General features: G+C 39.0%; 2 protein-coding genes and 1 pseudogene across 4 annotated transcripts in view; 2 read left to right on the forward strand and 1 right to left on the reverse strand.

Moving 5' to 3' along the window:
• Nucleotides 1-377: 377 nt before the first annotated feature.
• On the reverse strand, nucleotides 378-12,801 carry ATG12 (autophagy related 12). The gene is made up of 4 exons (XM_084882863.1): nucleotides 12,304-12,801; nucleotides 7,950-8,086; nucleotides 4,240-4,302; nucleotides 378-2,869 (listed from the first exon to the last, which is right to left on the reverse strand). The coding sequence occupies exons 1-4, from the start codon at nucleotides 12,464-12,466 to the stop codon at nucleotides 2,810-2,812; spliced, it is 423 nt and encodes a 140-aa protein (XP_084738989.1). The 5' UTR covers nucleotides 12,467-12,801; the 3' UTR covers nucleotides 378-2,809.
• Nucleotides 12,802-12,850: 49 nt separating this feature from the next.
• Nucleotides 12,851-27,368, forward strand: part of AP3S1 (adaptor related protein complex 3 subunit sigma 1) — a 53,510-nt gene continuing 38,992 nt past the window's right edge. The window contains exon 1 of one of the 2 annotated variants that reach the window (XM_084882859.1): nucleotides 12,851-13,049. In XM_084882859.1, the coding sequence (XP_084738985.1) occupies nucleotides 12,981-13,049 (69 nt within the window). In that variant the 5' untranslated portion in view covers nucleotides 12,851-12,980. The remainder of the gene's footprint in view (nucleotides 13,050-27,368) is intronic. The other variant, XM_084882858.1, reaches the window with a different exon arrangement.
• LOC311621029 (small ribosomal subunit protein eS28-like) lies at nucleotides 18,242-20,734 on the forward strand (annotated as a pseudogene). Its single transcript has 2 exons — nucleotides 18,242-18,443; nucleotides 20,731-20,734. The product of its transcript is annotated as a small ribosomal subunit protein eS28-like (transcript).

The raw sequence follows: 27,368 nt of genomic DNA on the forward strand, positions 1-27,368 counted from the left end.
ACTCAAATAGCTTTGATTATTGTAGTAGCTATCCCATCACTTAAAACCTTAGTGGTAAATATTAAGTTAAACACATTTTTCCTATTTGTTAAATATTTATCTATCCACTATCTATCTATCTATCTATCTATAGATAGATAGATGGATATAGATATAGATAGATATACATTCACATCCTTCAGTAACTATAAATTGATGAAGCTAGAGAACAGATCTTTCCCACATCCAACCTATTTGACTTAAAAATACACTTTCCAGCTTGCAACATATATATAAATTTCTTACCTAATCTTACAAAATAAATTTGTACAATTCAGCCAGTACTATTCCAGTGCTAACTACTAACTGTATTAATTTATCACACCAGAACACTGGTATAAGGGGACTTAAGAATTTATTCTTGGGCAGAAAATGAGAACTGAACAGCAATTTCATCACTATAAATGGAATTCTTCCTTAGCACTCCTAATGCTAATGTATGGCAGATCATTAATCATAAAGTACATTACTTTTGAAAACAAACACTTAAGAGAATTCTTGTACATACTTTAGATCCTGTTTGGACATTCCATTCAATTTATTGGAGTGCTTTTTTAATGTTGTACTACAAATTTAACAGAATTTTTAAAAAGTTAAATCTCATCTCTAATGGCATTAGAAAAAAAGGTACTTGAAGTTATGGCATGAAATACATGTAAAACTAAGGCTTTTGTTCAGTTTTTCCTTGAGCATTTTCAAGTTGAAAAATATATTATAAAAACTCAAAGATGTTGCCACGTTCACTTGAGTGCTTTTGACACTGTAAAAGAGACAGAAGACCACCATAGCCATAAGCAGTGGGTCTCCAGAATCATCAAATGTAAGGACTGAAAGAGGTGCATGATTCATTTATCAAAAAATCTTTTTTCACAATAAAACAATTAAATCTAAACCTTGCATATTCTCTAAAGCAATCTTCCAGTGGGTTAACATACATGCTCTCTTGGCTAATGTTTGCTACAAACAGTTCTCCATTATTATCTGGCAAATGTGAAACCAAACTGCCTATTTTTGCCATCTGGGCTGCCCTCTACTGGACTATGTAAGGTATAAAGCCAGCAGGTCAATGAGATTTTCTTTCATAATACTGGAGAAACAAGTGTAAACGAGAAAAAGTATATCCCATACCTCAAACTGAACTTCCCAGAAGCAGCACAAAAATAATCTTTTAGTAAACTAAACTGACTTTTACAGTGCTAATTCTACAAGTAAACAATTTCAGTCATTTTGAGAACTGATAAAAAGGGGTTTTGTTGATTCTGACAGGTGTGAGGTGATCTGTTGTTTTAATTTGCATCTCTCTGATGATTAATGGCATTTTTTCACATGTTTCTTGGCCATCTGTATGTCCACTCAGGAAAAGTGTCTGTTTAGGTGCTTTACCCATATTTTGAATTGGTCTGTCTTCCTTGTTAAGTCCTATGAGTTCGTTACACATTAACCCATCAGATGTATCATTGCCACATTTATTTTCCTATAGTGGGCTCCATTTTCATTTGTTGATGGTCCCTTTTTCTGTGCAGTTTTTTATTTTGATGTAGTCCCATTTGCTTATTTTCTCCTTTGTTTCCCCTGTCCTAGGAGATGTAGCAGCAAACATATTGCTACAAGAGATGTCTGAGATTTTGCTATGGTTTCTTCTAGAATTTTTATGGTTTCAAGACTTACATTTAAGTTTTTTAACCATTGTGAATTTGTTCTTGTGTATGGTGTAAGTTGGTGATCTGAGTTCATGCTTTCGCAAGTACCTGTCTAATTTTCCGAACACCACTTACTGAATAGACTGTCTTGACTCCACTATATGCTCTTGCCTCCTTTGTCAACAAATGACAAGTGCTGGTGAGGATGTAGAGAAAAGGGAACACTTGTACATGCTGGTGGGAATGAAGATGGTGCAGTCATTATGGAAAACAGTATGGAGTTTCCTCAAAAATAAAATATGGAACTGCCATTTGACCCAGTGATCCCACTTTTGGAATATACTCTAAGAAACCTAAAAACCCAATCAGATCGAATATATGCACCCCTATGTTCATAGCAGCACAATTTACAATAGCTAAGATCTGGAAACAGCCCAAGTGCCCATCATTAGATGAGTGGATAAAAAAAGATGTGGTACATTTATACCATGGCATACTACATAGCAGTAAAAAAAGAAGGATCTCTTACCCTTTGACACACCACAGAGGGACCTGGAGAGTATTATGCTAAGCAAAATAAATCAGAGAAAGACAAGCATCACATGATCTCATTCATATGTAGATTCTAGAGAACAAAATACTAGTGAACAAAATAGAAGCATGGAACAAACAGTCAAATCTCAGAGGGAAGGTGGGGTGGGTAGGAAGAGATTATCCAAGAACTTATATGGACTTAGACAATAGTGTGGTGAAGGCCTGTGCAGCCAAAAAGGGGTCAATGGGAAAAAAGAGGGGACATCTGTAATATTTTTAATAAAGATAAGTTAAACAAACACACAACAAAGAGGTTTTATATACAATCTTAGTCTCCTTTTCAATATCCTGGAGGCGTATCTAGAACAATAGTTGTAGTACTAAATATACTCTAATGTCAATATTTTACGATGATTTCTGTATTGATGCAAATCACATTTTTGTGAGTCAACTCTATGGATTTTTTAAATGCATAAACATGGGTCTTAGCAGATAACATGCTAAGATCATATCCACAAGTTTCTTGCCATAAGTATCAAGAGCTGTGTCCTTTGTGAAGATTCATTTTTAGTTACCAAGATCTTTTTCTCTGTCATTCATCCCCATGCCTGAGATTTGCAATAATGCAGGACCAGTTTACCATCACTGCCAAAACACTACAAAAAAGAAAAAACAAACAAACAATAAACTTAATTTTTGCTATTCTTTGATGAAACTAAGAAAAAATGTTATATGTATCATAAATATCCTTATACATGTAGGTATAAATTATTTACAAAGCTATTTCTTTCAAAAGATGCAAGTTGCTATTGTAACACATCGGTAATCATAATCTATATATGTGAGCCTAAGTGACCTTCCAACTGTTCACCTGGTAGCTATGATTTTCAATGACCACTGGGGGGCAGATGCTCCAACCAGCAGAGGAGGGAGCCCAATTCCTCGCAGAATAGACCATGGGTTAGCAGGGGTCCTCAAACTTTTTAAAGTGGGGGCCAGATCACGGTCCCTCAGAGAGCTGGAGGGCCGGACTATATGAACTACTAATTCCTACTGTAACACCTTGGCTGCGCTCACTGCCCAAAAAACCTGGCGGGCCGGATCAGACTCCTCTGTGGGCCGCATGTGGCCCGGGGGCCATAGTTTGAAGACCAATGGTAGAGGTTGCTGCTGGGACACTGTCAGCCCTGATTCTGCTTCACCTGTATCTCGGACCCAGAGAGAAGGGAGGAGGGAGCCCGATTCCTGGAGGTATCAGCTGCGGGTTAGTTGCTGCTGGGCACTGTGGGCCCGGAATCTGCTTCACCCACACCCTGGACCCAGAGAGGAGGGAGTCTGATTCCGGGGTGTGTCACCCGAGAACTGCCCTCTCGGAATCCTGGACCACTGCGGGGATGTTGGAGAGCTGGTTTCAGCTCAATCCCTGCAGGCCAGCCCAAGGGAACCCACTGGTGCAGATTCCATGAACCAGGCCTCTCCTGTTTAGTAAAACCTGTCCTTTAAACATCATAGGCCTGGATGGGCTTACATATTTTTATCTTGCCCTTTCTCTGTATCTCTTAACTGTAATGGTATATACTGTTTTCTACTTATAGTATACACATTAGCGATAATTTTTGTCATCAAACTGTTAGGATGTTGAATGAAGTCATTCTTATGTAGTCTTCTTTTAAATTTCTTGGAAGCAAATCTGGATTAGTAATTATATAAAAAATGTAAAAGAAACACATTAGGCAAAAAAAAAGGCTTTATTTCTGAACATCTTCTGTTTGTATTATTCATTCAAATTCATCTTCTGTGTGTATTATTCATTCCTTAATTCTTTAATCACTGAGTAATTTATTGAGGTAGTAAATGTTCAAGGTGTTAGAGATATAACAGAAAACAAGAAAGTAATCTTTTTTCCTGAGAGGCAATTAAGAATAGCATCTCTTAAAATAATTATGTGAATTAATAATCATACTATTCACAGATGTGCATCTTTCATTAAAAAAAATAAAGCATAAAAAATAAAGTTATATTTTACCTCATAGAGGGTTCCAACTTCCTGGTCAGGGGAAGGGGCAAATGACTGATTCACATAAATAAACTGCAAAAAAAAAAAAAAAAGGGTGATTCATTTTTAATGGTATCCTGATTATTTTGCGGTTCAATCAGCCAGCTCTTTCATATTCTTTGTCTTCAAAATTGAAGGAAGTTTCCTTAAACTCCTTTTCCAACTTCTCATAAAATTAGTCAACTAATGCGATCTTTATGAAGATCACATCCTCCCTGAAGGAATAAAACCACATTTTTTGCTCCTAGAGCAGTGGTTCCTACTTATTAAAACTGAAAACTTTTAAATAAAGTTTACAAATAGCTTTTGAAGGTTTACTTAAGCAATTACTAAAAGTATTACTTTTTCCAACTAGTACTCATTTTAACGACAGAATTTTTCCTAACAAAACTTCATACACAGTATAAAATCAGGAAATCTAATATTTGAGATAGTGTGAACATTTTTCTTGGGTAATAACACAGTTGAATTTTTTTTTTTTTTTTTTTTACCTTTACCACCACTGAAAGTTGTAAAAGTGCTGAAATCCAGGCTGGGTGCCACTACTGTAAAGTCATTTATAGCTAACTAAGATGGTAACATAATGAAATCTAATGCCTTTATAACCTTGTTCTTTAAAGGATTTATTGTTCAATGTTTCAGTTTAGTCTGTTTTCATTAAAACACTCTAATACATGTATCCTCTGCTTTTTGAAAGTTCATGTTATGAATGACCTACATTAGTACCTATTTTAACTGAGAAATCCTAAGAGGATTTTCACTTTTATTAAGAAAGCAAAAATATGCCGAAGCCGGTTTGGCTCAGTGGTAGAGCGTCGGTCTGTGGACTGAGGGGTCCCGGGTTCGATTCCAGCCAAGGGCATGTACATTGGTTGCGGGCACATCCCCAGTAGGGGGTGTGCAGGAGGCAGCTAGCTGGTCGATGTTTCTCTCTCATCGACATTTCTAGCTATCTCTCTCCCTTCCTCTTCTCTGTGAAATATCAATAAAATATATTTAAAAAAAAAAAAAAAAAAAGAAAGCAAAAATAACGTTCATCATGTTTTGCAGTGAGCCATTATAGAAACGGTGAGATGAGCACTAGAAACTACACTCTGCAACTTGGCATTAAGCCACCACAGCTTTGGATTGTGTCTGTAAGCATCTGTGTTTTATCTCAATTTTATACATCTGTTAGCAAGATGTGACTTAAAATATCAGAATGCCTACGAGAGCTCATAAGGGTGTTATGCTTAGGATAAAACTGGATATAATTAAGTGTATTATGGTTTGGTAGGTTGAGGGGATCTTGATATGCACAAAGTTTTTTTCACATAAATTAATGGTAACTGCTTCTTTGTTTTATGTCATTTTGACTTAGGAAAGGTTTCATAGGAATGTAGTGCGGGAAAGCTGTACTTAAAAAATTTCCTGCAGATACAAAAAGTTGTCTTTGTAGCTTTTGATAATTTTCCTTTTAGAAAATAAAACATTTGCAGGTAACTATCAATTTGCCTTTGTCTATAGTCTAATTCTAAGACTAAAATTTCCTGGACTTAATATAGCCTTTAAAACCCAATAATATCAGAATAAATAGTTGGTTGATGGACACTATTTGGGTCACCAACTGTAATAAAAATAAATAATGCCTACATTTCTCTCTTAAGTGATTCATGTGGGAATTAAAAACAGAGTCTCTACTGAAACAGATCCAAGTTTGAATTCTGGCTCAAAAAACAAATACTTTAAAAAGCCAAAGCGACTGAACGACCGAACAACTAGTGCTATGACATGCACTGACCAGGGGCAGACGCTCAATGCAGGAGCTTCTGAAGCCCCTTCCCTCCCGCAGCCTCCTGGCCCCGATGGATTCCGATTGCAGGCCAGGCTGAGGGATCCCATCCATTCACAAATTCGTGCACTGGGCTTCTATCAATAGTACAGATACAAGAATCTGTCTTTAGGTCCTGACAATTTAACTGTGAGTTAACATAGATATTTTATTCTTCTGGTACATTTTAAATGAGAAGGCCCCTGATGACAGTTTTTAGTTCAGCAAACATTCACTATTTATTATGTGGTAGGAATTTTCTAAGGTGTGGAACTGTGAAGATTAATATGTCTCCCATTAATGAGTTTTCAATCTACTGGAGAGGCAGACACATGCAGATAAGACTATAGATGAGAAAAGTGCATCTGACAAGGTGTGTAGTACACAAAAGATGTCGCATTAGTTTAATATAGCAAAAATATCAGGGAAAGACCTCTCTAAGAGATAAATGGGATTTAACTAGATGAAAGAATAGTTAGGACTTTGTAAGCAAAAGTAAGATTGTTTTAATGTTAAGGGGACAATAGAGTAAATGTACCAGAACTATAATAACTCATTGCAATTTATAACAGGAGTCAGGAACTGAAATTAAAAAAAAAAAGCAATTCAGTTAGCTTAAAATTCCATGGAAGTAACAATTTCAAAATGTAATCTTGCTAAATGCTAGAACTTAGGAAGATAAAGTTATTTTAGTTTTAAAGAAAAATGATTTTGTTTTTAATCCTCACCAAGGTTACTTTTACCATTGGTTTTTAGAGAGTGGAAGGGGGGTAGGGGAGAAACATCGATGTGAGAGAGACATTGATTGGTTGCCTCCTGCACTGTCCCAGGGATAGAAACCCACAGCCTAGATACATGCTCCTGACTGGAAATCAAACCCAACATCCTTCGGTCCATGGGTGGATGCTCTAACCAGTGAGCTACTCTATCTAGGCAAGGTCTTCTGCTCCTGAGGTTTTAGCTTCCATATGCATGTGAATGATGACACTACAGTCTTCTTACCCACCTCTGACATTTAATTAAATTCTATATGGCATTGTAATAACATAGATGCTTTTCTCACTCTGATCACAAAGGGAGATGTTCAGCTGCAAAACTCAAATATTCCCATACTTTTCTAAACACCTTCCTTTGGAGGATTCCCAGGCTCTATGCTATTCTTCCTCAAATTACTTCTAGTGATTCATCTATCTTATACTTACTTACTCTTGCAACTATGTTCACTTTGTGAGAGGTAAAGCCAAACAGCTAGATTAGTATAAATACTGGCCAAGATGTGATTTGCCAATAAAGGTGTCTACTATATTAATTAACAGGCAATAATATTCCAAATACAAGTAGACATTTAAATTTCTATAGCCGAATACCATGTTAAAATCCAGTGGCATTTAAAATATTTATCTTTCAAACTGCTTTAAAGTGTTTAACATGTACTAATATGAAATAAGAATATCTCTTAGTTCCTCCATAACATATGTTAAGGACATATTGCTTACCTGAAGAGGAACGCAAAGGAAACAACATTAATATCAAAACAAATTATAAAACCTAAACATCTCTATGTTCTCTGACAGATCTTTCTGCGTGGACATTCAGTGGCTTTTTGAGTAAATCACCTCAGTGGTTAAAAAATAAATAAATAAATAAATAAATAAATAAATCAGTTCATATTGTAAACATAACTCTAAAATTCATTTCACTCAAGTTCCCCAGAGAATCTTTCAATAAAGTACAGAAATCCCACCAATAAAAGAACATTACTGAAGTAAAAATATATGGCTCCATATGTATTTCTATACACAAGTTATTCATTATTGCCTAGTAACCATTATAGATAATTGTAGGGAAATAGTCAGCACTGGTTTCATACCAACTGTTCTGAAGCCACAAGTTTAAGGAACTTTTTGATGAAGTCAATGAGTCCTTGGATGGTTCGGGTTCGCTCTACAGCCCACTTCTTTGTTTTCATTATAGGGGTGTCTCCCACAGCCTTTAGCAGGATATCAACTGTAAAAGGAAAAAAAACCAAAAAACAAAACGAACAATTACACAACATATAAACGAAAAGTTAAACCTTTAATCTGCACATAGTATATATACTGAAAATATTGGAGGTATGTCTAAGATATACAAATGTTAAGTTGTAAGATTCTTTTTCATCATTCCCCCCCCACCCCCTGATTCTACAGTCTCAGAAAGGACTCTCCATGAAATATATCTTTAAATTTCATTTTAATAATTAAAAAAAAATAGAAAGTCAATAAATATGTAAAAATATATAAGATGTCGCTGGGCCGGTGTAGCTCAGTGATTGAGCGTCAACCCATGCACCAAAAGATCACTGGTTCAATTCCTGGTGAGGGCACATGCTGGGGTTGTGGGCTCATCCCCCAGTGGGGGGCCTGTAGGAAGCAGTCAATGGATGTCTGATATTTCTCTTTCATTGATGTTTCTATCTCTCACTCCCTCTCCCCTGTTCTCTCTAAAATCAATAAAAATGTACACACACACACACACACACACAATGTCATGGCTTTTTACAACCAACCAAATTAGCAAAGACTAGAATTATAATACTGTAGATGACACTACTGTTGGGAATTAAAAAATGGCACACCCTTTCTGGAGAACAATATGGTAATAGATTACCTAATACTTAAGATATGCTTTGGTCCAATAATCCCATATAATGAGAGGAATATGCTAATTATCCATTACGCCCTGATGCATAATGACCAACTGTATAACGATCAGATCACAGATTTGCAGGAGGGTGGGGTACTGCACAACAAGAAGGCAGCAGAGAAAGGGGTGGAGGGGGTAGGGGAGCTATAGGAGGGCAGCAGAGAGTGACGCATGGATTTGTGCACAGGGTTACTAGTACTAATAATAATGGCACTAGGAATCTAGTCTCATAAAATATGAGATGTAAAAAAACTCACTTAGAAGGATTTCACCTTTGTTGAAACATTTATTTTTATAGAAAAAAAAAGAAACTGGCAAATCTAAATATCCAACAACAGTATTTAGAGGGGATTGGTTGAATAAATGATATTATAGTCTATGATTGAATTTATATAATTCCGTTTAGAATACACTCTGAAGTTCCGTGGGTTCCAAATCCTGGCTCTGCTACTTGCTAAGTATATATATATACCAGGATAAACTCTTTAATCTCTTTGTGTCACAGTTTTTCCTTTTGTAAAATGAAGACAATATCACCTACCTCATAAGGTTGTTTTGAGGATTAAATAGGTTAATACATGTAAAGCACTTTAGAACAGTATTAGCTCATAACTCATATTTATTGAACCTTAAGATTATAAATTGCCATTAAAGAAAACATTCTATAAAAGCATATTTAGCCGAAACCGGTTTGGCTCAGCCTGCGAACAAGGGTCCCAGGTTCGATTCTGGTCAAGGGCATGTACCTTGGTTGCAAGCACATCCCCAGTAGGGAGTAGGAGGCAGCTGATCGATGACTCTCATCGATGTTTCTACTATCTCTCTCCCTTCCTCTCTGTAAAAAAAATCAATAAAAAAGGATATATATATATATATATATATATATATATATATATATATAAAGCATATTTAGCAACGTGAAAAAGTTATCAAAATGTACTAATATAAAACAGCATGTATAATAAGACCTCAATTTCATTAAAACCATCACAAGCATATATTCATGTAAATGTGAAATGTGCCCCAAAATGCTATTTCTCAGTAGTGACATTATAGGTGATTATTATTTGTTTTTTACTGGTACTTTTTGTAACCACCAAGTTTTCTACAATAACATTTCTGATAAAGGAACATAATTATTAGGGAATAAACAGCAACTAGGGGCCAAAAAGTTTCAGTTAGAGAAATTAAAGGTTTCAATAATCCAAAATACAAACACAAACTATGAATCTGCCTTCTGAAGTTACTATACTTAAAAAAAAAGGATGAGTGTGAACACACAATACAATATACAGATGAGGTAGTATAGAACTGTACACATGAAACCTGTATTATTTTATTAACCAATGTCACCCCAATATATTCAATAAAAAGGGGGAAAATAGATGTCTACCTACTAGTTCGTGGTCGGCAAACTGCGGCTAATGACTTTGCTGACCACTGACCTAGACTCTCGATTTTAATAATTACAGGCTGTTGTTGTTCCTTGTGATTAAGCCCCGGAAAAGCAAACTAGTGTACTGCTGCCCCCTAAAGTTAATTCTAATATATTACATCTCTCTTGTCCTAGTCTTTGGTGTTAAAAATTGGGATCCAATGGAGTCAGAGATCAATTTATTCAAGTTTACCCTTGGAATGAAGGCACCTGGAAAACAATGCACACAGTATTCTTCCTGAAAAAGTTTGCCTTCCTTCCTCCACTTAATACTCTTGCTTGTTATCCAGGAAACAGAGATGAACTGAAAGATAAATGAGGGGATTTTGAGTAACTCACCTTCTATGCTCCCTCCAATCTCCTGAGACTATCAATAACTCAGTTGCAACTGAGCATTTCAAAAAAGTGAAGGGGAAAATATTGTGAGCTGTGCTACTGCAGGAAAAAAAAAATTGGAAGGGCTAGGAGCTAGAGGACACATTTATTTAAATTATAACTACTTTTTCTTTTAATTTCTAAAGGTGATTTGCTTTACAGCTATGCATTAGGAGCAACTGGGGGAACAGATTTAATTTACAAGAATACACATGATTCTGCATCAATTAAATCAGAATTTTTGGAAGTAGGGTCTTGGCACAGGTATGTTCTAAAGCTCCCTGAGGTGGTCCTAATGTGAGGCCAGGACCAACAACCTCGGTTTGCTTTAACAATCTTTCTTCCTCTGTGGATTAAACCAGACGTGAAGCACATGTAATAGCTAAGCTTCTTTCATCAGAAGAGGTCTTCAAAAAAGGATGACAATTTCAGGGTAGAAATTCAATAGCTAGAAACTAAGTTTTATATCACCAGAGAGGCAAACTCAAACGCTCACAGCAGCCAGAAACAAAGAAATAATGAAAGACAACCCCAGGCTCTCTCCCTGTTGCAGGTCATTAATCTTTAGCCACTATTCTAAAAAGCGATCTTCACGGAAGGGAGTAGTACACTTTTGACTAAAACTGTCTGAGCTTAAAACAAGCCCTTTGAAAATCTATTCCTGCTTAAAATAAAATGGAAGAAAAAAGAAACGAAAATCTGTAAAACTCATGGAATTCTTCTCAAGAAAGATTCCAGTGGTTACCTATAGAAATAATGAAAGGTGTGTTTCTCTAGTAGTGCATCATGTGGGAACAACAATAGATTTCACCCAAAGGAAGAAGCAGTCTGTCTTTAAAGGGGAACAGTGCTGGAAGGAACAATTATCTCCCAAAGGCAGAGGAAAATGAAGTTCAATGGGAGGCTGTGAGATTCACGGAGCAGAAAACGTGCCAATACTTAGGACTAAGACACTGCTGGCAAAACGTGTCTGAGGCCCAGGGTCAACCTTTTTGAATTATAAGGTGCTGATTTGCTGCTTTTGTCATAAGCAACGGCTACAGAGAATGCTCCAGGACAAGTAAATTTAGGAATTTCTGTATTTTTACAATGGCAAACGAGTTCTCAAGCAATGACAGGGTAGATGACAGTTAGTTCAAACAATGGCGTGATTCACAAAGGTTCCAAAAGGGTTTGTGTGTTTTGTTTGTTTTTAGAAAGACGATGCCTGTGCTTTTAGTTTTTTCCTTTACCATTCTTCATTTTGGGTAAAATTTCAGGGTTTTTTTGGTTCAAGAAGTGAATTAAAAAACAAACAAACAAAAAAACCACCCCTGCGAACTAACTAGCTGGAAGGCATGAATTCTAATTCAGACTTGCCATCTACTATCCCTATCATCTTCAATCATTATTCCAATAATTAGCTACTGGGTTAAGTACCTGGAAAAATTCAATGAGAGCCCACTCTCGCTCCCGCCTTCAAAAAGTCTGAGGTCAGGCCAGCGGCCCGGCAGGTGCCGCCGGTGCCTTAAGCACAGGGGCAGCCGAGGACCGCACCCCATCGCCAAGGTGCGTCCAGCTTTCTGGAAAGGCCCTCAACAGTACCGTCTTCAAAGCTGACCTTCCTAACTGGTCAAAAACCACGCCTGGCACGGGCCCTTCCTTCCTCTCCATTTTGCTAACCTTCGTGGGAAGCGATCTAAACAAACCTCCCCCCGCCTCTGCCCAGAAACCACTCTCAAAAAATTACTTTTTTTCTTGGTGTCGCCGGCAGGCTCCTCTGTTCCCGGGGAGACCGCGGCGGAAGAAGGGGGCTCCGGCGTGGCTGTTCCCGGGGAGACGTCCGCAGGCCCTTCGCCGTCCGCCGCACCGGACGCGGGCAGCGGGAGCGCGGCCTCCGGCTCCTCTGCCATCTTGCTCCCCGGGAGGCGAGGGAGAAAGTGGGGGGCTCCGCGTGCGGGGGGCGGGCTTTGCGCCAGGAAGTCGCTAGGCCAGCGACAGGCGAAAGGGGACCCAACTCTACAGGGAGCGCTGGGGTCGCCGGCTGCCTTCTATGGTCGAAGCCGCCGTCGTAGAGCCCAGACCATTCACACCGCGGCGGCTACTCTTTTTCCACAGTCCACGCGCCTGGGGCAGGGAACGGGGGGGGGGGGGGGGGGTGTCAGCGTCGCCCCAGACCTCGGAGCGCGCAGGAGCCCCTCAGGCCAGTGGGCGTGGCCTGGAGTGTTTCCGCTTCCCTTCCGCGCGGGCCCCGCCCAGGCCCCGCCCCTCCCCACCCAGGCCCCGCCCCGCGGCTGGGGGGGTGGGGCGCGCGCGTGCGCGGGAGGGGGCGGGTTGGGAAGGATCGCCGGCGAGATCCCGAGGCGAGGCTCGCGCGCCCGCCCCCGCCCCGGCCCCCAGCGCCCACCCGGTCCGCCCGGCTCAGCCATGATCAAGGCGATCCTCATCTTCAACAACCACGGGAAGCCGCGGCTCTCCAAGTTCTACCAGCCTTACGTGAGTCTCCCGCCGCCGCCGATGCGGGTTAGGGGGAGTTGTGGGCTGCAGGCAGCGCCCTCAGGGCGACTCCCTCGGGCACGCGCGGCCCCTCGCGCGCCCTGGCACAACCTCCACCTCCCGGGTTGTCAGCCTGCTGGTGGGTGTGAGCCGGCGCCCACCTCCCGCGCGCGCCCTTCCTCCGACGTGGCTCTGCCTAGGTGGCTCCTCCCGCCCGTCTGTCGCCGGAGTGGTTCCCGGCGGCGCGGGCGAGGCCCCGGGAGGCTTCCCGGTGCGGGTGCGGCCCCCCGCGGGTCCGGGCTGCAGCCCACCTGCGCCCGCCAGCCCACCTGCGCCCCTGCCCTCCTGACACCCGTGCCCGGGGCGAGCCTCCGAGGACGCCCGCGGAGCTGGCTGGTCTGCAGCCCCACCTCCCTGACTCCCAGCCCTTCCTGGTGGACCTCTCTCTCCCCCCTGGCAGATGGGCTAGTGTGTTTCTCCGAACCCTCCTCTCGTCGCGCAGAACTTCGGCTTCCTGCGCTCTGACAACCGCACGCTTTGTGCAGCCTCTCTCTCTCTCTCTTTCCTGTGTGCTGTGATACGTGGTCCACTGCCTAGTTTCATGTGTCTCTTTTATTAAAGGAAAAAGATAAGAGGAACTAACATTTTTATCGGGCTTTTCTCCTAGTGGCTGGACATGGTTTGATTATTATTTAAATGAATTATTATTGACGTTTGTGATTGAACTATGATTCTATACTTGAAAGTTAGGATTTCAGCTGCTGGTTTGGTAAGAGAATTTGCCCTAATTTGTAGTTTTTCTTCCACTTATGAAGAAGAGTAATATTTGCAAAACTCTTTTTAGAAGTGTAAATATTGTTTTAAAAATGCAGGAGATCTTAAGGTAGGGAGGATAAGTCATTTAGTAACGATTTAAGTGAAGGTTCAGTGCGCCTTGTCTGAAGGCAAAATCCGCTGTTCGGCATTCATCGGTATGGTTTATGTGAAGATATACATATTGTGCAGTATTGGGGCTTTTTGCTTATAGCCAGAAATGAACCTTCAGTTAAATATTTAAATTGGGTCAAGGCTCACACTTGAATGCAGGTTAGTCCCAGATAGAAATCATTCCTGCCATTAAAAATTAAATGTGAAAATGTCACTTTGCCTAAAATGATAATGCAGTCTGTGGAGGTGTTAGTTGACGTGAGAAATCTTGAGCTTATTCCTTATTTCCTTAAGTAGTTTTGCTGTTGCTAGCGATAAAGAATATTTTCTACTACTGTTTGGCTTGAGTAGAATGCAACTTAAATGCTAATGATTTATTTAAGAATTCTACATCATTCCTTAATCCAGGATAAAATTCTAGTTGATCCTTCTGGGTTTAAAAAACATGCCATTAACTTGACAGTGTTGCCCATTTGCCTAAAATATAATACTAGACTTTATTGAAGAAACTTCTCTCAACCATTTTGCTTGTGCCATTCATTCGCAGTATAAAAAAGTATGTTCCAGTGATGAAAGATAATCCAAACATTTGTTTTTCCATGTCTACACTTAGTAACTAAGCAATATTAAAAATAGGTTTCATATCTAATCCACAATATCAGTGTAACCGTTCTTGCAGTTTTTAATTTAACCATCTACAGAAAAATGAATTTCACCTGGAAATGCAGGAATACCTCTTTCTCTCGTCTACCAATGGGAATAGAATATGTTTTACCTTTACCCAAGTTGGTAGCAGTGAAGGTTAATGTGGGAAGAGGAGGTTCTGGCAGCATGGCAGCTCTGGTGTCAGTTTTGGCCATTGGATAAATGACAGGGTCATTTGTGGTCAGGGGGGTGAGAGGTGTACTAGTAAAAAGAAGAATCTAGTGATCACTGGTTCAATTCCTGGGCAGGGCACAAACTCAGGTTGCAGGCTCAATCCCCAGGAGATGGTGTGCAGGAGGCAGTCAATCGATGTTTCTCTCTTCTTCCTTCTCTCTCTACAAATCAAATAAACTATTTAAAAAGAAAATAAATAGGTTGGGCAGGTAAGTTCTCACTAAGAAGATGACATATGGGGAAAGATCTGAAAGAGGTAAGAAAGTCCGCTTACAGAGATATCTTGGGAAAGATCATTCCAAGCTGAAGAAGCAGGAGATGCAATGGCCCTGAGAAGGCAATACCTATTTGAAGAACATTCCCTAAATGTGAAGGAACACCAGGAAACCTGGCATGGAAAAAGCAGAATATGTACCACTAAGGGAAGAGTAGTTGGAAATGGGTGTATTTGTATAGGCAGTGGTTGGCAAACTCAGTCAACAGAGCCAAATATCAACAGTACAACGATTGAAATTTCTTTTGAGAGCCAAAATTTTTAAACCTAAACTTCTAACGCCACTTCTTCAAAATAAACTCTCCCAGGCTGTGGTATTTTGTGGAAGAGCCACACTCAAGGGGCCAAAGAGCCGGATGTGGCTCACGAGCTGCATTTGCCAACCACAGGTATAGAGAGTCAGAGTTTATTCTATCCTCACTGCTTGAAATATTCTTTACTTCATTGCCAACTGTCTAGATTCGACCCTTTGTTCCAGGCCTAACTCATATATCACTTAACCATTCTCTGAAGCCTCTTTGTTCTTAGGATTTTACATTATATTTATTACAGTCTAATAATCTGTTTCTCAGCCTAGAATTCCTCTGGGGCATTCTATAGATTCCCTGAGGGAAAGTATCAGGTTTTAGATTTATTGTGTCACTCCCAGCAATCAATAGTAAGTCTTGAATATACTAGTAGAGACTTTCCATAAATCTTTGCTAAATGTTTCCTAGTTTGGGATAGAGTTTGGGTTAAAAGTGACATCCTAAATTTCCTTCCAGTTCTTAAAATTTAGTCCTTCATTGATGAGAGGCTCTCAAAATCCATGCCTTTACGACAGCTGTTAACGTGAACTGTTTCTGTTTTAAGGTGAAAGAATAGATCAACCGAAGGACTTGTGTACATGCATATAAGTACAACCAATGGACATAAAACTCTGGGGAGGGAGGGTATGTATGGGAGGGAGGGAGGGGGCAAAAAAAATCAATAAAATAAATAAATAAATAAATAAATTTAAAAAAATTTTCTAAGAAGTGCACATCCAATAAGATTGACAGTTTGTGTTTAATTTATTAAGCAATATTTAGGGTGTGATGGTTAACAGTTTCATATCCTGATTGAATACTGAGATTTGAATTCAGTAATAATGGTTTTAACACGAGCAATTTGAAAATTGCTTAACCATTTGCTAATCTACTTCCTCTACTGCATTGGATTTTCATTCCTCACTTTTCCTCTCATATAACAATTTATATGTTCATCTTTACCCTTTAATAGTGCAGATTTCCATTCCCAGTGTAGTAAATTTTTAGATTTGATTGTGCTTCCCATTTGATTGTGCTGCTATTATGTGTGAGGCACATGAAATCACATGCATATTTGACTAAGCTGAAGTTTTTGATTCATTCTGCAAGAGTCAGACATTAAGAATTCCAGGGTAGACTCAGAATAAATTCTCTTTTGTTTTTGCCTTCTATATCCTTATAAGCTATGACTGTACAAGTTCAAATGTTTTTAGTCTTTTCATATTTGCCTGGCAATAGTTGTGTGTTACTATAAATGACTAATGAGACTAATATTTCTTAAAGCAGATATATTTTTACATAGCCATCAAACAAGAAAAAAAATACCTTGTTTATGATTCCTGTGTTATTAATGAAACATGGTATATCCTTCAGTGAATCACTTTAATAAAGTATTGTAAAAAATGTTTTCTTTTATATGAATTATCTTTTTTTAAAATATATTTTATTGATTCTTTACAGAGAGGAAGACTGAGGGAAAGAGAGTTAGAAACCTCAATGAGAGAGAAACATCAATCAGCTGTCTCCTGCACACCCCCCCACCGGGGATGTGCCTGCAACCAAAGTACATGCCCTTGACCAGAATTGAACCTGGGACCCCTGAGTCCGCAGGCCTATGCTCTGTCCACTGAGCCAAACCAGTCAGAGCTATATGAATTATCTTAATTGTTTCCACAGATGTAAATGATTGTATATGTAGCCCTGGCTGGGTGGCTCAGTTGGTTGGAGCGTCATCCAGTACACCAAAAGGTTGTTGGTCAGGACACATACCCAGGTTTCTGGCCTCTCCCTGTCTCCCCTCCTCCTCCCCCCCATCCCTTTCCCCCTTTCCCCTCCCTCTCTCCCTTGCCCTCCCCCTCCCCTTCCCTCTCTCCCTCCCTCTCCCCCTCCCTTCCTCTTATTCTTTCTCAAATTAATAAAAACATATCCTTGGGTAAGGATTAAAAAAAAAGATTGTATATGTTTGCATATGTATACTCATGGTCAAGCTTATATACACATACACAAGTAGAGACAGGAAAGTTTTCAAATGGTTACATATACAAGTTGCCTCAATTTTCATATAAACTGTATCTGATTATTCAGTTGTTTGGCAACCATATGCAGGTCCTAGAAGGAGCTCTAAGATTGTTCTTTTAATTTTTTAATTTTTTACATAACAGATATATAAAGTATTGAAAGTATGTATAACTTTTTTTCTTTTAAAAAGTTAAGAAACATGCATCCATATTTACTGATGTCTTTTTTAGTGACTGTTAAGACAATGTTTCAGATGGGATAGTTAAAATTATTATTTTTTTTTCTCTTGATATTTATTTTTTTTAATATATTTTATTGATTTTGTACAGAGAGGAAGGGAGAGAGGTAGAGAGTCAGAAACATCGATGAGAGAGAGTCATGATCAGCTGCCTCTTGCACACACCTTACTGGGGATATGCTCGCAACCAAGGTACATGTCCCTGACCGGAATTGAACCCGGGACCCTTCAGTCCCCAAGCCAACGCTCTATCCATTGAGCCAAACCAGTCTCGGCTAAAATTATTTTTATGATCAAGATAGAATTGTCAGCAGTTCTAAGTATTTATTAAGGTGTTAACACATATTATATATTTTTATTGTAATTTTTTAAAATAGAAACAGATTTAGAGATACAGAGGGGAGGAAATCGAGCCCGAAACCTGAGCATGTGCCCTGACCTTGAAACAAACTGGCCATCTTTGTATGGCCCAACCAGCTGAGCCACACTGACCAAGGCAACACATATTATATTAACACATAGTATTGAGTTGTTTTATTAAGAAGATAATCCCAGCTTTCCGCCCGACTGTTGCCGCCATCATGGACACGAGTCGTGTGCAGCCTATCAAGCTAGCCAGGGTTACCAAAGTGCTTGGCAGGACCGGTTCCCAGGGACAGTGCTCGCAGGTCTGTGTGGAATTCATGGACGAAACGAGCGCTCCATCTTCCGCAACGTGAAAGGCCCTGTGTGCTCATTCTATTGGAGTCCAAGCGGGAGGCCCGGAGGCTGTGCTGAACTTGTGTCAGCGTCTTAGCTAGCTGGTGAACCACATAGCCCATGGGGAAGATGCTCCACTGATAATAAAGTGTTTATAAATTAATAAATTAATAAATAAATAAAAATGAAAATAAATAAATAAAAAGACAGGGCCAGATCGTGACTGCATGCCAAATCATGCAGCTCCTTCTTCAAATCTTTCAGTCTGATGACATTATGCCCAACACTCTCTACAAGAAAACATTTCTTTTTGAATCTTGTATTTTGCACAATTGAACAATGCCTCTGGCCTCTGCTCAATTATTTTCTTTCCCACCTAGTTATCTTAGGCTCTGGGAAGATATGAATAAAGGTAAAAGTGAGTGCTCCAATTCTCTGCAGCCTCTGTACTGAGACCAATGATCAAGCTGGTTCCATTTTCTAAGACACTTGTAAACAATGCAAGTCAAGAGGAAAATAACTTATTTTTCTCAGACATCTCACATTTTTAATTAGAGGGATGCAAAGGTTATGTGAAACCCACTGAACCACTTCTATTATTATCGATACTTAGAAGCATTTCCATCTTTCCTGCCTTGGTTGAAATCTGGTGTAATTACAGGAACCAGTAGTGGTCAGTCATTGTTCTCTTTGTTGCCCAGGGGGAAAGGGCTCTTTGCCAGTCTGCCGGAACCATTGACCATTTTGATTCCTGTGTGTACCTAAGTAGGAAAAATTGCTAGTTCACCCCACCATATTTATGTCTTCCTATTTCTTGTCATTAATGTATGTTACTATGATGGTTTCAAATAATTTTTTGCAGAGGTAAAATATATATATAACACAATTTACCATTTTAAGTGTACAGTCCCGTGGCAATAAGTACATTCACATTGTGTACAATATCACCATAATCTATCTCCAGAACTTTTTCATCTTCCCCAATTGAAAATTTGAAGAGTATGTAGCTAAAGGAACTGTAGAACATTCCAGAGATTGTTCTCAGCTATTCTTTGTATTTCCTCAGACTGAATTGCCTCTTGTGTTTTTATTCTAAAATACTCCAATGTTTAAATTATCTGAGTCTTATTTAGGAATGAACTTCCTTCCTATTACAAAATGCAATATCCTCCACTATTATTCCTGAAAATATATCTAAAGGGAGACTTTTTTTTTAGGAAAAAAAGTGTAGCTATAAAACTTGCCCAGCTTTTTCTTTTTCTTTTATTTATTTATTTTTTTAAAATATATTTTATTGATTTTGTACAGAGAGTAAGGGAGAGAGACAGAGAGTTAGAAACATCGATGAGAGAGAGTCATCGATCAGCTGCCTCTTGCACACCCCCCACTGGGGATATGCCCGCAACAAAGGTACATGCCCTTGACCGGAATCGAACCCGGGACCCTTCAGTCCCCAAGCCGACGCTCTATCCACTGAGCCAAACCGGTCCCAGCTCTTTTTAAAGAATTACCTAATTTTATTGTATTCATCATTGTGCAACCATTACCATAATTTAAGTTTAGGACATTTTAATCAATCCAAATAAAACCTAGCCTGGCCCGTGTTGCTAAGTGGTTGAGCTTCAGCCTGTAAATCAGACGGTCCCAGTTGGATTCCCATTCAGGGCACATGTCTGGGTTGCAAGTTCAATCCCTAGTAGGGGACGTTTAGGAGGCAGTGATTCTCGTTATTGATGTTTCTGTCTCTCTCCCTCTCCCTTCTTCTCTGAAACCAATAAAAGTATATTAAAAATAAAAAATAACTAAACGCAGCACCTATTAACAGTCAATCTCCAACCTCCACTCCCGGCAGCCACTAATCTATTTTCTGTTCCTATAGATTTGCCTATTTCATGTAAATGGAATCATGAAATATGTAGTCTTTTGTGACATCCATGTTGTAGCATATACCAATACTTCATTTCTTTTTATGGCCAAATATTTCATTATATAAATGTACCACATTTTGTTGTGGTTGTTTGCGTTGTTTCTACCTTTTGGCTACTATGAATAATTCTGCTATGACATTTATGTGAACTCATATGAAATATTTTTGTGAACATATGTTTTTATTTCTCTTGGGTATATATCTAGAAGTGCAGTTGCTAGGCCATGTGGTTACTCTATGTTTAATTGAAGAACTGCTAGATTATTTTCCAAAGTGACTGTACCGTTTTATATTATCATCTGTCATGTATGAGAATTTCAATTTCCCCATATTCTCATTAATTCTTGCTATTGTCTTTTTTATTCTAGCCACCCTGTTGGATGTCAAGTAACATGTCATTGTGAATTTGATTTGTATTTTTTTAATGACAGGTGATGTTGAGCATCTTTTCAGTTGATTATTGGCTTTATGCATATCTTCTTTGAAGAAGTCTCTTCCAATCCTTTGTCTATTTTTAAATTATGTTTTTATTATTGAGTTGTAAGAGTTCTTTATGTATTCTGGATGCAAATCTCTTATCAGATATATGATTTGCAAATATTTTGTTCCCATTCTGTGGGTTGTTTTCACTCTCCAGTTGATATCATTTGCAGCACAAAAGATTTTAAATTTTGATGTCATCTAATTTATCTCTTTTTTTTTCTCTCTTTACTTGTGCTTTTGGTGTTATATCTATGAAATCTTTGTCTTATCCAAGGTCATAAAGATTAATACATTTAGGTCTATTGATCCATTTTGAGTTTTTGCATGGTAAGAGGTAGGGATCTAACTTCATTCTTTTGTATGTGGATATCCAGTTTTCCCAGCATCATTTGTTGAAAAGACTATTTTTTCCCCCATTGAATTGTCTTGGAACCTTAACTTCAACATTTGGTATTTAAGGATAGCCCCATCCTGATCACCTGAAGTGAGGCCTACCCACATACACCAAGTCTCTAGCCAGACTTCCTACTTAGGAAAGCCCTGGCAAAAAAATCACATTTGTGGATTTTTCTTGATTCCTCATTGTTGGAGTGCTTTGAAGCTTAATCTTCAGACTTCTCTTCTTTTTAATACACAAAGAACTAATTATTTCCCAGGTGATTTTTGTTTTTCCTAGTTTTAATCTTTTGCTCAAATTTTTCTTTATGCCTCAAATGTCATACAACTTTACTCTTGTCTATTCTTTGTATTTCTGAATTCTATCTATTCTTTATGGACTTTCCTAAATATCTGTCACTTTTAAAGATGATAATCTTGCTGCTGAAAGTCTTTGTACCCCTTTAGTTCTTTTTTTTGTTTGTTTTTTATTGATATTTTACAGAGGGGAAGAGAGAGGGATAGAGAGTCAGAAACATCGATGAGAGAGAATCATCGATCAGCTGCCTCTTGCACACCCCCTACTGGGGATGTGCCTGCAACCAAGGTACATGCCCTTGCCCGGAATCGAACCCGGGACCTTTCAGTCCGTAGGCCGACGCTCTTTCCACTGAGCCAAATCGGTTTTGGCTGTACCCCTTTAGTTCTTATGACATTATTTGTACTATTCATATGTCAGGGATTGCCCTCTAATTTTGATAATAAAGACATCTATTTCTTTTTTGGAATATAAAAAAAGCAAGATATAGAACATTAAATAAAAGTTTAAAAAATAGTTATATTACCAAAACTGGTTTGGCTCAGTGGTAGAGCATTGGTCTGCGGACTGAAAGGTTCCAGGTTCGATTCCAGTCAAGGGCATGTACATTGGTTGCGGGCACATCCCCGGTAGGGGATATGCAGGAGGCAGCTGGTCGATGTTTCTCTCTCATCGATGTTTCTAGCTCTCTACCTCTCTCCCTTCCTCTCTGTAAAAAATCAATAAAATATATTTAAAAAATAGTTATATTCATGTTTTATTTTTTATATTAAGCTTTAAGAAAGGATCTGCTTCTTTTCATCTTGGTAATCCTTTATATTCTAAAAAAATTATCCTCTGAGTGTACATGGGAGGGAGGGATAAGGATAATGATGTATTTACTGTTGGATTAAAAGGGAAGTTTTGATTCTGACATTGCCTTTTATGACATGCTGTAGAGCGCGTTCAACAATCTTTCAGACCTCACAGATCATTAGTGATGAGGTTGGCAACCACTGCTCCAAAAGTTTCCTTAAACTAGCAGTCACCAACCTTTCGGACCTCACAGACCAGCAGTGATCCGTGGACCACCAGTTGGTGACTGTTACACTAGAGGCCTTGTGCATGGATTTGTGCACTAGTGGGGTCCTACAATCTGGCCTGTGGGGATTAGACTGAAACTGGCTCTCTGACATCCCCCAAGGGGTCCCAGATTGCAAGAGGGCAGTTCTCGGGTGATGTACCCCAAAATTGGGCTCCTTCCTCTCTGGTTCTGGATGAGTCACCTGAGAACTGCTGCTGCCAAATCACCACAGCTCAGCAACTCCAGCAACTCAGCAACCCCTACTGGTCAGTGTGTATCATAGCTACCGGTTGGAGTATTTGCCCCCGGTGGTCATTGCTGGTCGGTCAGTTGCTTAGGCTTTTATATATATAGATAAGGACAGGAAAGAAACATAGGAAAAGAGAAAGTTTTATTAGTGGGTTACTGAATTTTTTAAATTTATTTTTCATTAATGCATTAAGAAGTATTTATAATATAGCCTTCTGTAACTCTAGTCTTCAGACTGATGTAATCTAGGAATTGTGACTAACTGAAATATATCTCTTTTGACTTCAGTTATGAAATCATGTTAGGAAATCTGATCACCCTGCATTTTGGTTCCCAGTTTTATAGCATTGCTCCATACCTTTTAGTTTCCAGTATTGCTATAAAAAAGCCTGTAATAATTCTGAGTAGTTATTCTTTGCATGTGATCTGTTTTTACTCTCCAGAATACATGTAAATTCTTGTTTGTAGTTTTTCAAGTTTCACAGACCCTTGCTATCAGTCAATTTTCATCAAATGTGTTGGGAACTTGATGGGCCCTTTTGTTCTGAAAACTTCTCCTTGCTTGAAAAATTTATCAGTTTTCAAGTGTTCTTTTTTTGAATCTTTTATTCAGCATTCCTCTGCTCTGTCCTTTTTTAATTCTTTCTCCTCTGTTTTCTATCTTTTTACCATTTGACCCTATTTTCTTTATGTTTTTTCAACTTTATTTTTCAGTCTTTCTCATGAGTATTAAAATTTCTCCTTATATTTTTACTTTTCATAAGCTTCTTTTTGATCTCTGAATGTTACTGTTTTCTAACATGCCTTTCTTTTCTTGTTTCTTATTCTGATATTATGGTATATATTTTAAAATTTTTCTTCTCCCTACTTGGTTTGTTTCCTTTGAGTTGCTTCCCTTCACCCCCCTATTTTGTCCTTAGTTTTTATGTTAGGTGTCGAATTTCCTTGGTTGTCTGCTATTATCTAAGGCTAGGATAGTAAAAGCAAATTGGAAGCTCTGAATCCATGATTAGAAGTTGTCTATATGAGCTTTACTTGAGTTGATCAGGCAGTTTTAACTAGTGTAAGAATTGTAATTGGTGTAACAATAATCCCCCAAATCTTAGTGGCTTAACACAATACTTTATTATTTTACATAAAGTCCAGTATCGGTCATCCTGATCAGATAGAACCTTCCATGTGAGCATTTGTTTGTCGTTTTTGAGAAAGGATCAAGAGAACTTCTGCATCTAGCCAACATGAAAGATTGTGCAGGAATTTTTGTGAATGAGGCTCATGTTTTTAACTACTGCATCATATTGTTTTTACTTCATTACCTCTGTGTGTGTGTGTGTGTGTGTGTGTGTGTGTATGTGTTTGTAAGATAGCATAGATATTTGATAAGATAAAGGGATGTGGATCTCATCTTTTATTTTTTTAAATTTTTTCAATAAATCTTTATTGATCAGATTATTGCAATTGTTCCTCTTTTTCCCCTCATAACTCCCCTCCACCCAATCCCCACCCCACCCTCTGCCCTTATTCCTCCCACTGTCCTCATTCATAGGTATATGATTTTTGTCCATTCTCTTCTCGCATCTCCCACACTCCTTTCCCCCCAAGAATTGTCAGTCCACTCCCTTTCTATGCCTCTGATTCTATTATATTCACCAGTTTATTCTGTTCATCAGATTTTTTATTCACTTGATTTTTAGATTCACTTATTGATAGATATGTATTTGTTGTTCATAATTTTTATCTTTACCTTTTTCTTCTTCTTCCTCTTCTTAAAGAATACCTTTCAGCATTTCATATAATGCTGGTTTAGCAGTGATGAACTCCTTTAGCTTTTTCTTATCTGTGAAGCTCTTTATCTGACCTTAAATTTTGAATTATAGCTTTGCTGGGTAGAGTAATCTTGGTTGTAGGTTCTTGCTATTCATCACTTTGAATATTTCTTGCCAATCCCTCTGGCCTGCATAGTTTCAGTTGAGAAATCAGCTGACAATCCTATGGATACAGCCTTGTAGGTAACTGTTTTTCTCTTGCTGCTTTTAAGATTCTCTTTGTCTTTTGCCCTTGGCATTTTAATTATGATGGGTCTTGGTGTGGTCCTCTTTGGATTCCTTTTGTTCGGAGTTCTGTGCACTTCCTGGACTTGTATTTTTTACACCAAGTGGGGGAAGTTTTCTGACATTATTTCTTCAAACAGTTTTTTAGTATCTTGTTTTTCTCTTCTTATGGCACTCCCATAATTTGGATGTTGGTACACTTGAAGTTGTCCCAGAGGTTCCTTACACTATCTTCATATTTTTGGATTCTTTTTTCTTTTTTCTTTTTCCGGTTGGGTGTTTTTTGCTTCTTTGTATTTCAAATCTTTGACTTGATTCTTGTGATCCTCTAGTCTGCTGTTGGATCTCTGTATATTATTTTTATTTCAGCCAGTGTATGCATAATTTCTAGTTGGTCCTTTTTCATATCTTCGAGGGTCTGGCTAAATTTATCAGCAGTTTCTAGGAAATTTTTGAAAAACCTTATAACCGTGGTTTTGAACTTTATATCCAGTCGTTTGCTTTCCTCCATTTCTTTCATTTGTGACCTGTTTCTTTGTCTCCGCATTTTGGCTGCTTCCATGTGTTGATAGAGTGGCTTTGTGTGCTAGGTGTCCTATAGGTCCCAGTGGCTCAGCCTCCCCAGTTACCTGAGGTGGACACTCTTGGTGCACCCCTTTGTGGGCTGTGTGCATACTCTTGTTGTAGTTAAGCCTTGATTGTTGTTGGTATTAATGGGAGGAATGGACCTCCAGGTCAGTTGGCCATGAGGATCAGCTGTGTCTGTGATGGGAGAACTTCTTTGCTCAGACACCCTTATGAGGCAAGACTTGCTTCAGTGAGGCTCTGGTGCTTACTAAATCTGCCCCCTGAGTGTGTCCTTATGGATCTGAGGAGTTGCAATCTGGATGGTCCTACTCTGACCCCTGGGTACACTGGCTCTTAGATATCTAAGGAGGTGCTAATTTAGCCTCTGCCTGCGACCACCCAGCAGGAGCTATGGGGAGATCTGCAGATTCCTCTTCTTTGTTTGGGTTTTAAAGGTGCCCAGATGGAGACCCGCTGTGAAGCAATGCAAGCTGCTGCTGGGCCTTGGGCCTTCTTTTGGATGTTCTGACTCAGCTGCAGTTTGTAATGTAAGTTTAGTTTTCAAAGGACCAGGCCATTCATATGCAAAAGCATCTGTGAACAGCTCAGATGGGGCTGAGTCTCAGGGCAGAGCAAACAGCAATGGCTTAACAGGCCCCGGATCTCAGTGTCCCTTGGTAATTGATGCAGGTACCTCTGAGAGAAAGCTGCCCTCAAGTTCTGTCCACTGCCAGACAGTCCAGTTTCTCCTCGTATGAGTCTGGGTCCTCAGAGTCTTGCCCAAAACTGGAGTTCAGAGCAGTCGGAAGCTTTTGTCTCCCTCCTGCTTGAAAAAGACAACCATATACTCAGTTGCCAGACCTCTCCATGTGCGCCTCCGTACCTCTGCCTTTACTTCCGGAGCTCCTCTGAGTCTCAGTGTGCTCTTTCCTTCTAGTTGTGAAATTTCCACTCAGCCAGTTTCCTGTGGTTTTGGATGATGGCCATTTTGTCTTTTAGTTGTAGTTTTGATATTGTTGTGTGAGGCAGCAGTTCTGGTGTTTACCTATGCCGCCATTTTGGTTTCTCACCATGGATTCTATCTTTTAGATTGCATATTAACTTATTCAGTATAATTTTATTGGTTACTCTCTATGCCAACTAATTATTGAAAATTTCAGATTCAAAGAATATCTGGAGGAGCTCAGAGTCTGGTAGAATTCAGATATGCACAAAGGAAATTTGAGCACTTTGTTATAAGCGTATAACAGAAATAGAAACAGTGAAGAAGGAACTAATTTTTCCTGAGAAAGTAAAAAAGGACTTAATAGAATTATCATGTTTCAGCTAAGTCTTAAAAGAATGTTGTTAGAGAATGGAGTGAGGAAGTAGGAAAATGTGAAGGGAGTAAATAGCAAGAACTTCAATATGGTTGGAGAAGATTGTATAGGGAAGAAGAAATAGATGAATTTCAAAACATAGATCTCAGTTAGATTTTGGAGGGTGTTTTATGGCATGGTAGGGAGTTTGGACTTTATTTTAGATCAAATGGAAACTGAAGAGCTTTAAGAAAGGAGGTAAAAGCCGAAACCGGCTTGGCTCAGTGGTGGAGCGTCGGTCTGCGGACTGAAGGGTCCCAGGTTCGATTCCGGTCAAGGGCATGTACATTGGTTGCGGGCACATCCCCGGTGGGGGGTGTGCAAGAGGCAGCTGGTCGATGTTTCTCTCTCATCGACGTTTCTAGCTCTCTATTTCTGTAAAAATATCAATAAATATATATATTTTTTTAAAGGAGGTAAAAAAGGCTGTTTTTTTTTTAGGAAGTAATTCTGGTGGCTTTTAGGATAGAGTAGAGAGAGGTGACAGAGTGAACATTTAGGTGGTTCTTACAGTATTCTGAGTAAGAATAAGAATCTGAGTTGAGAAATGTCTTTGACTATTTCTGAAATAGAATTAACAGGACTTGGTGACAGAATAGACATG

This window comes from Pipistrellus hanaki, assembly GCF_964339955.1.
Source record: "Pipistrellus hanaki genome assembly, chromosome: 4".
Taxonomy (NCBI): Eukaryota; Metazoa; Chordata; class Mammalia; order Chiroptera; family Vespertilionidae; genus Pipistrellus; species Pipistrellus hanaki.

Excerpts from the sequence above, each read along its gene's own strand:
- ATG12 (XM_084882863.1), bottom strand. The coding sequence starts at position 12,466 with ATGGCAGAGGAGCCGGAGGCCGCGCTCCCGCTGCCCGCGTCCGGTGCG. Across the intron at positions 8,087-12,303 it reads CGGCGACACCAAGAAAAAAA|TTGATATCCTGCTAAAGGCT; the intron begins GTAATTTTTTGA and ends TTCCTTTTACAG. Across the intron at positions 2,870-4,239 it reads AAGTTGGAACCCTCTATGAG|TGTTTTGGCAGTGATGGTAA; the intron begins GTAAAATATAAC and ends TCTTTTTTGTAG.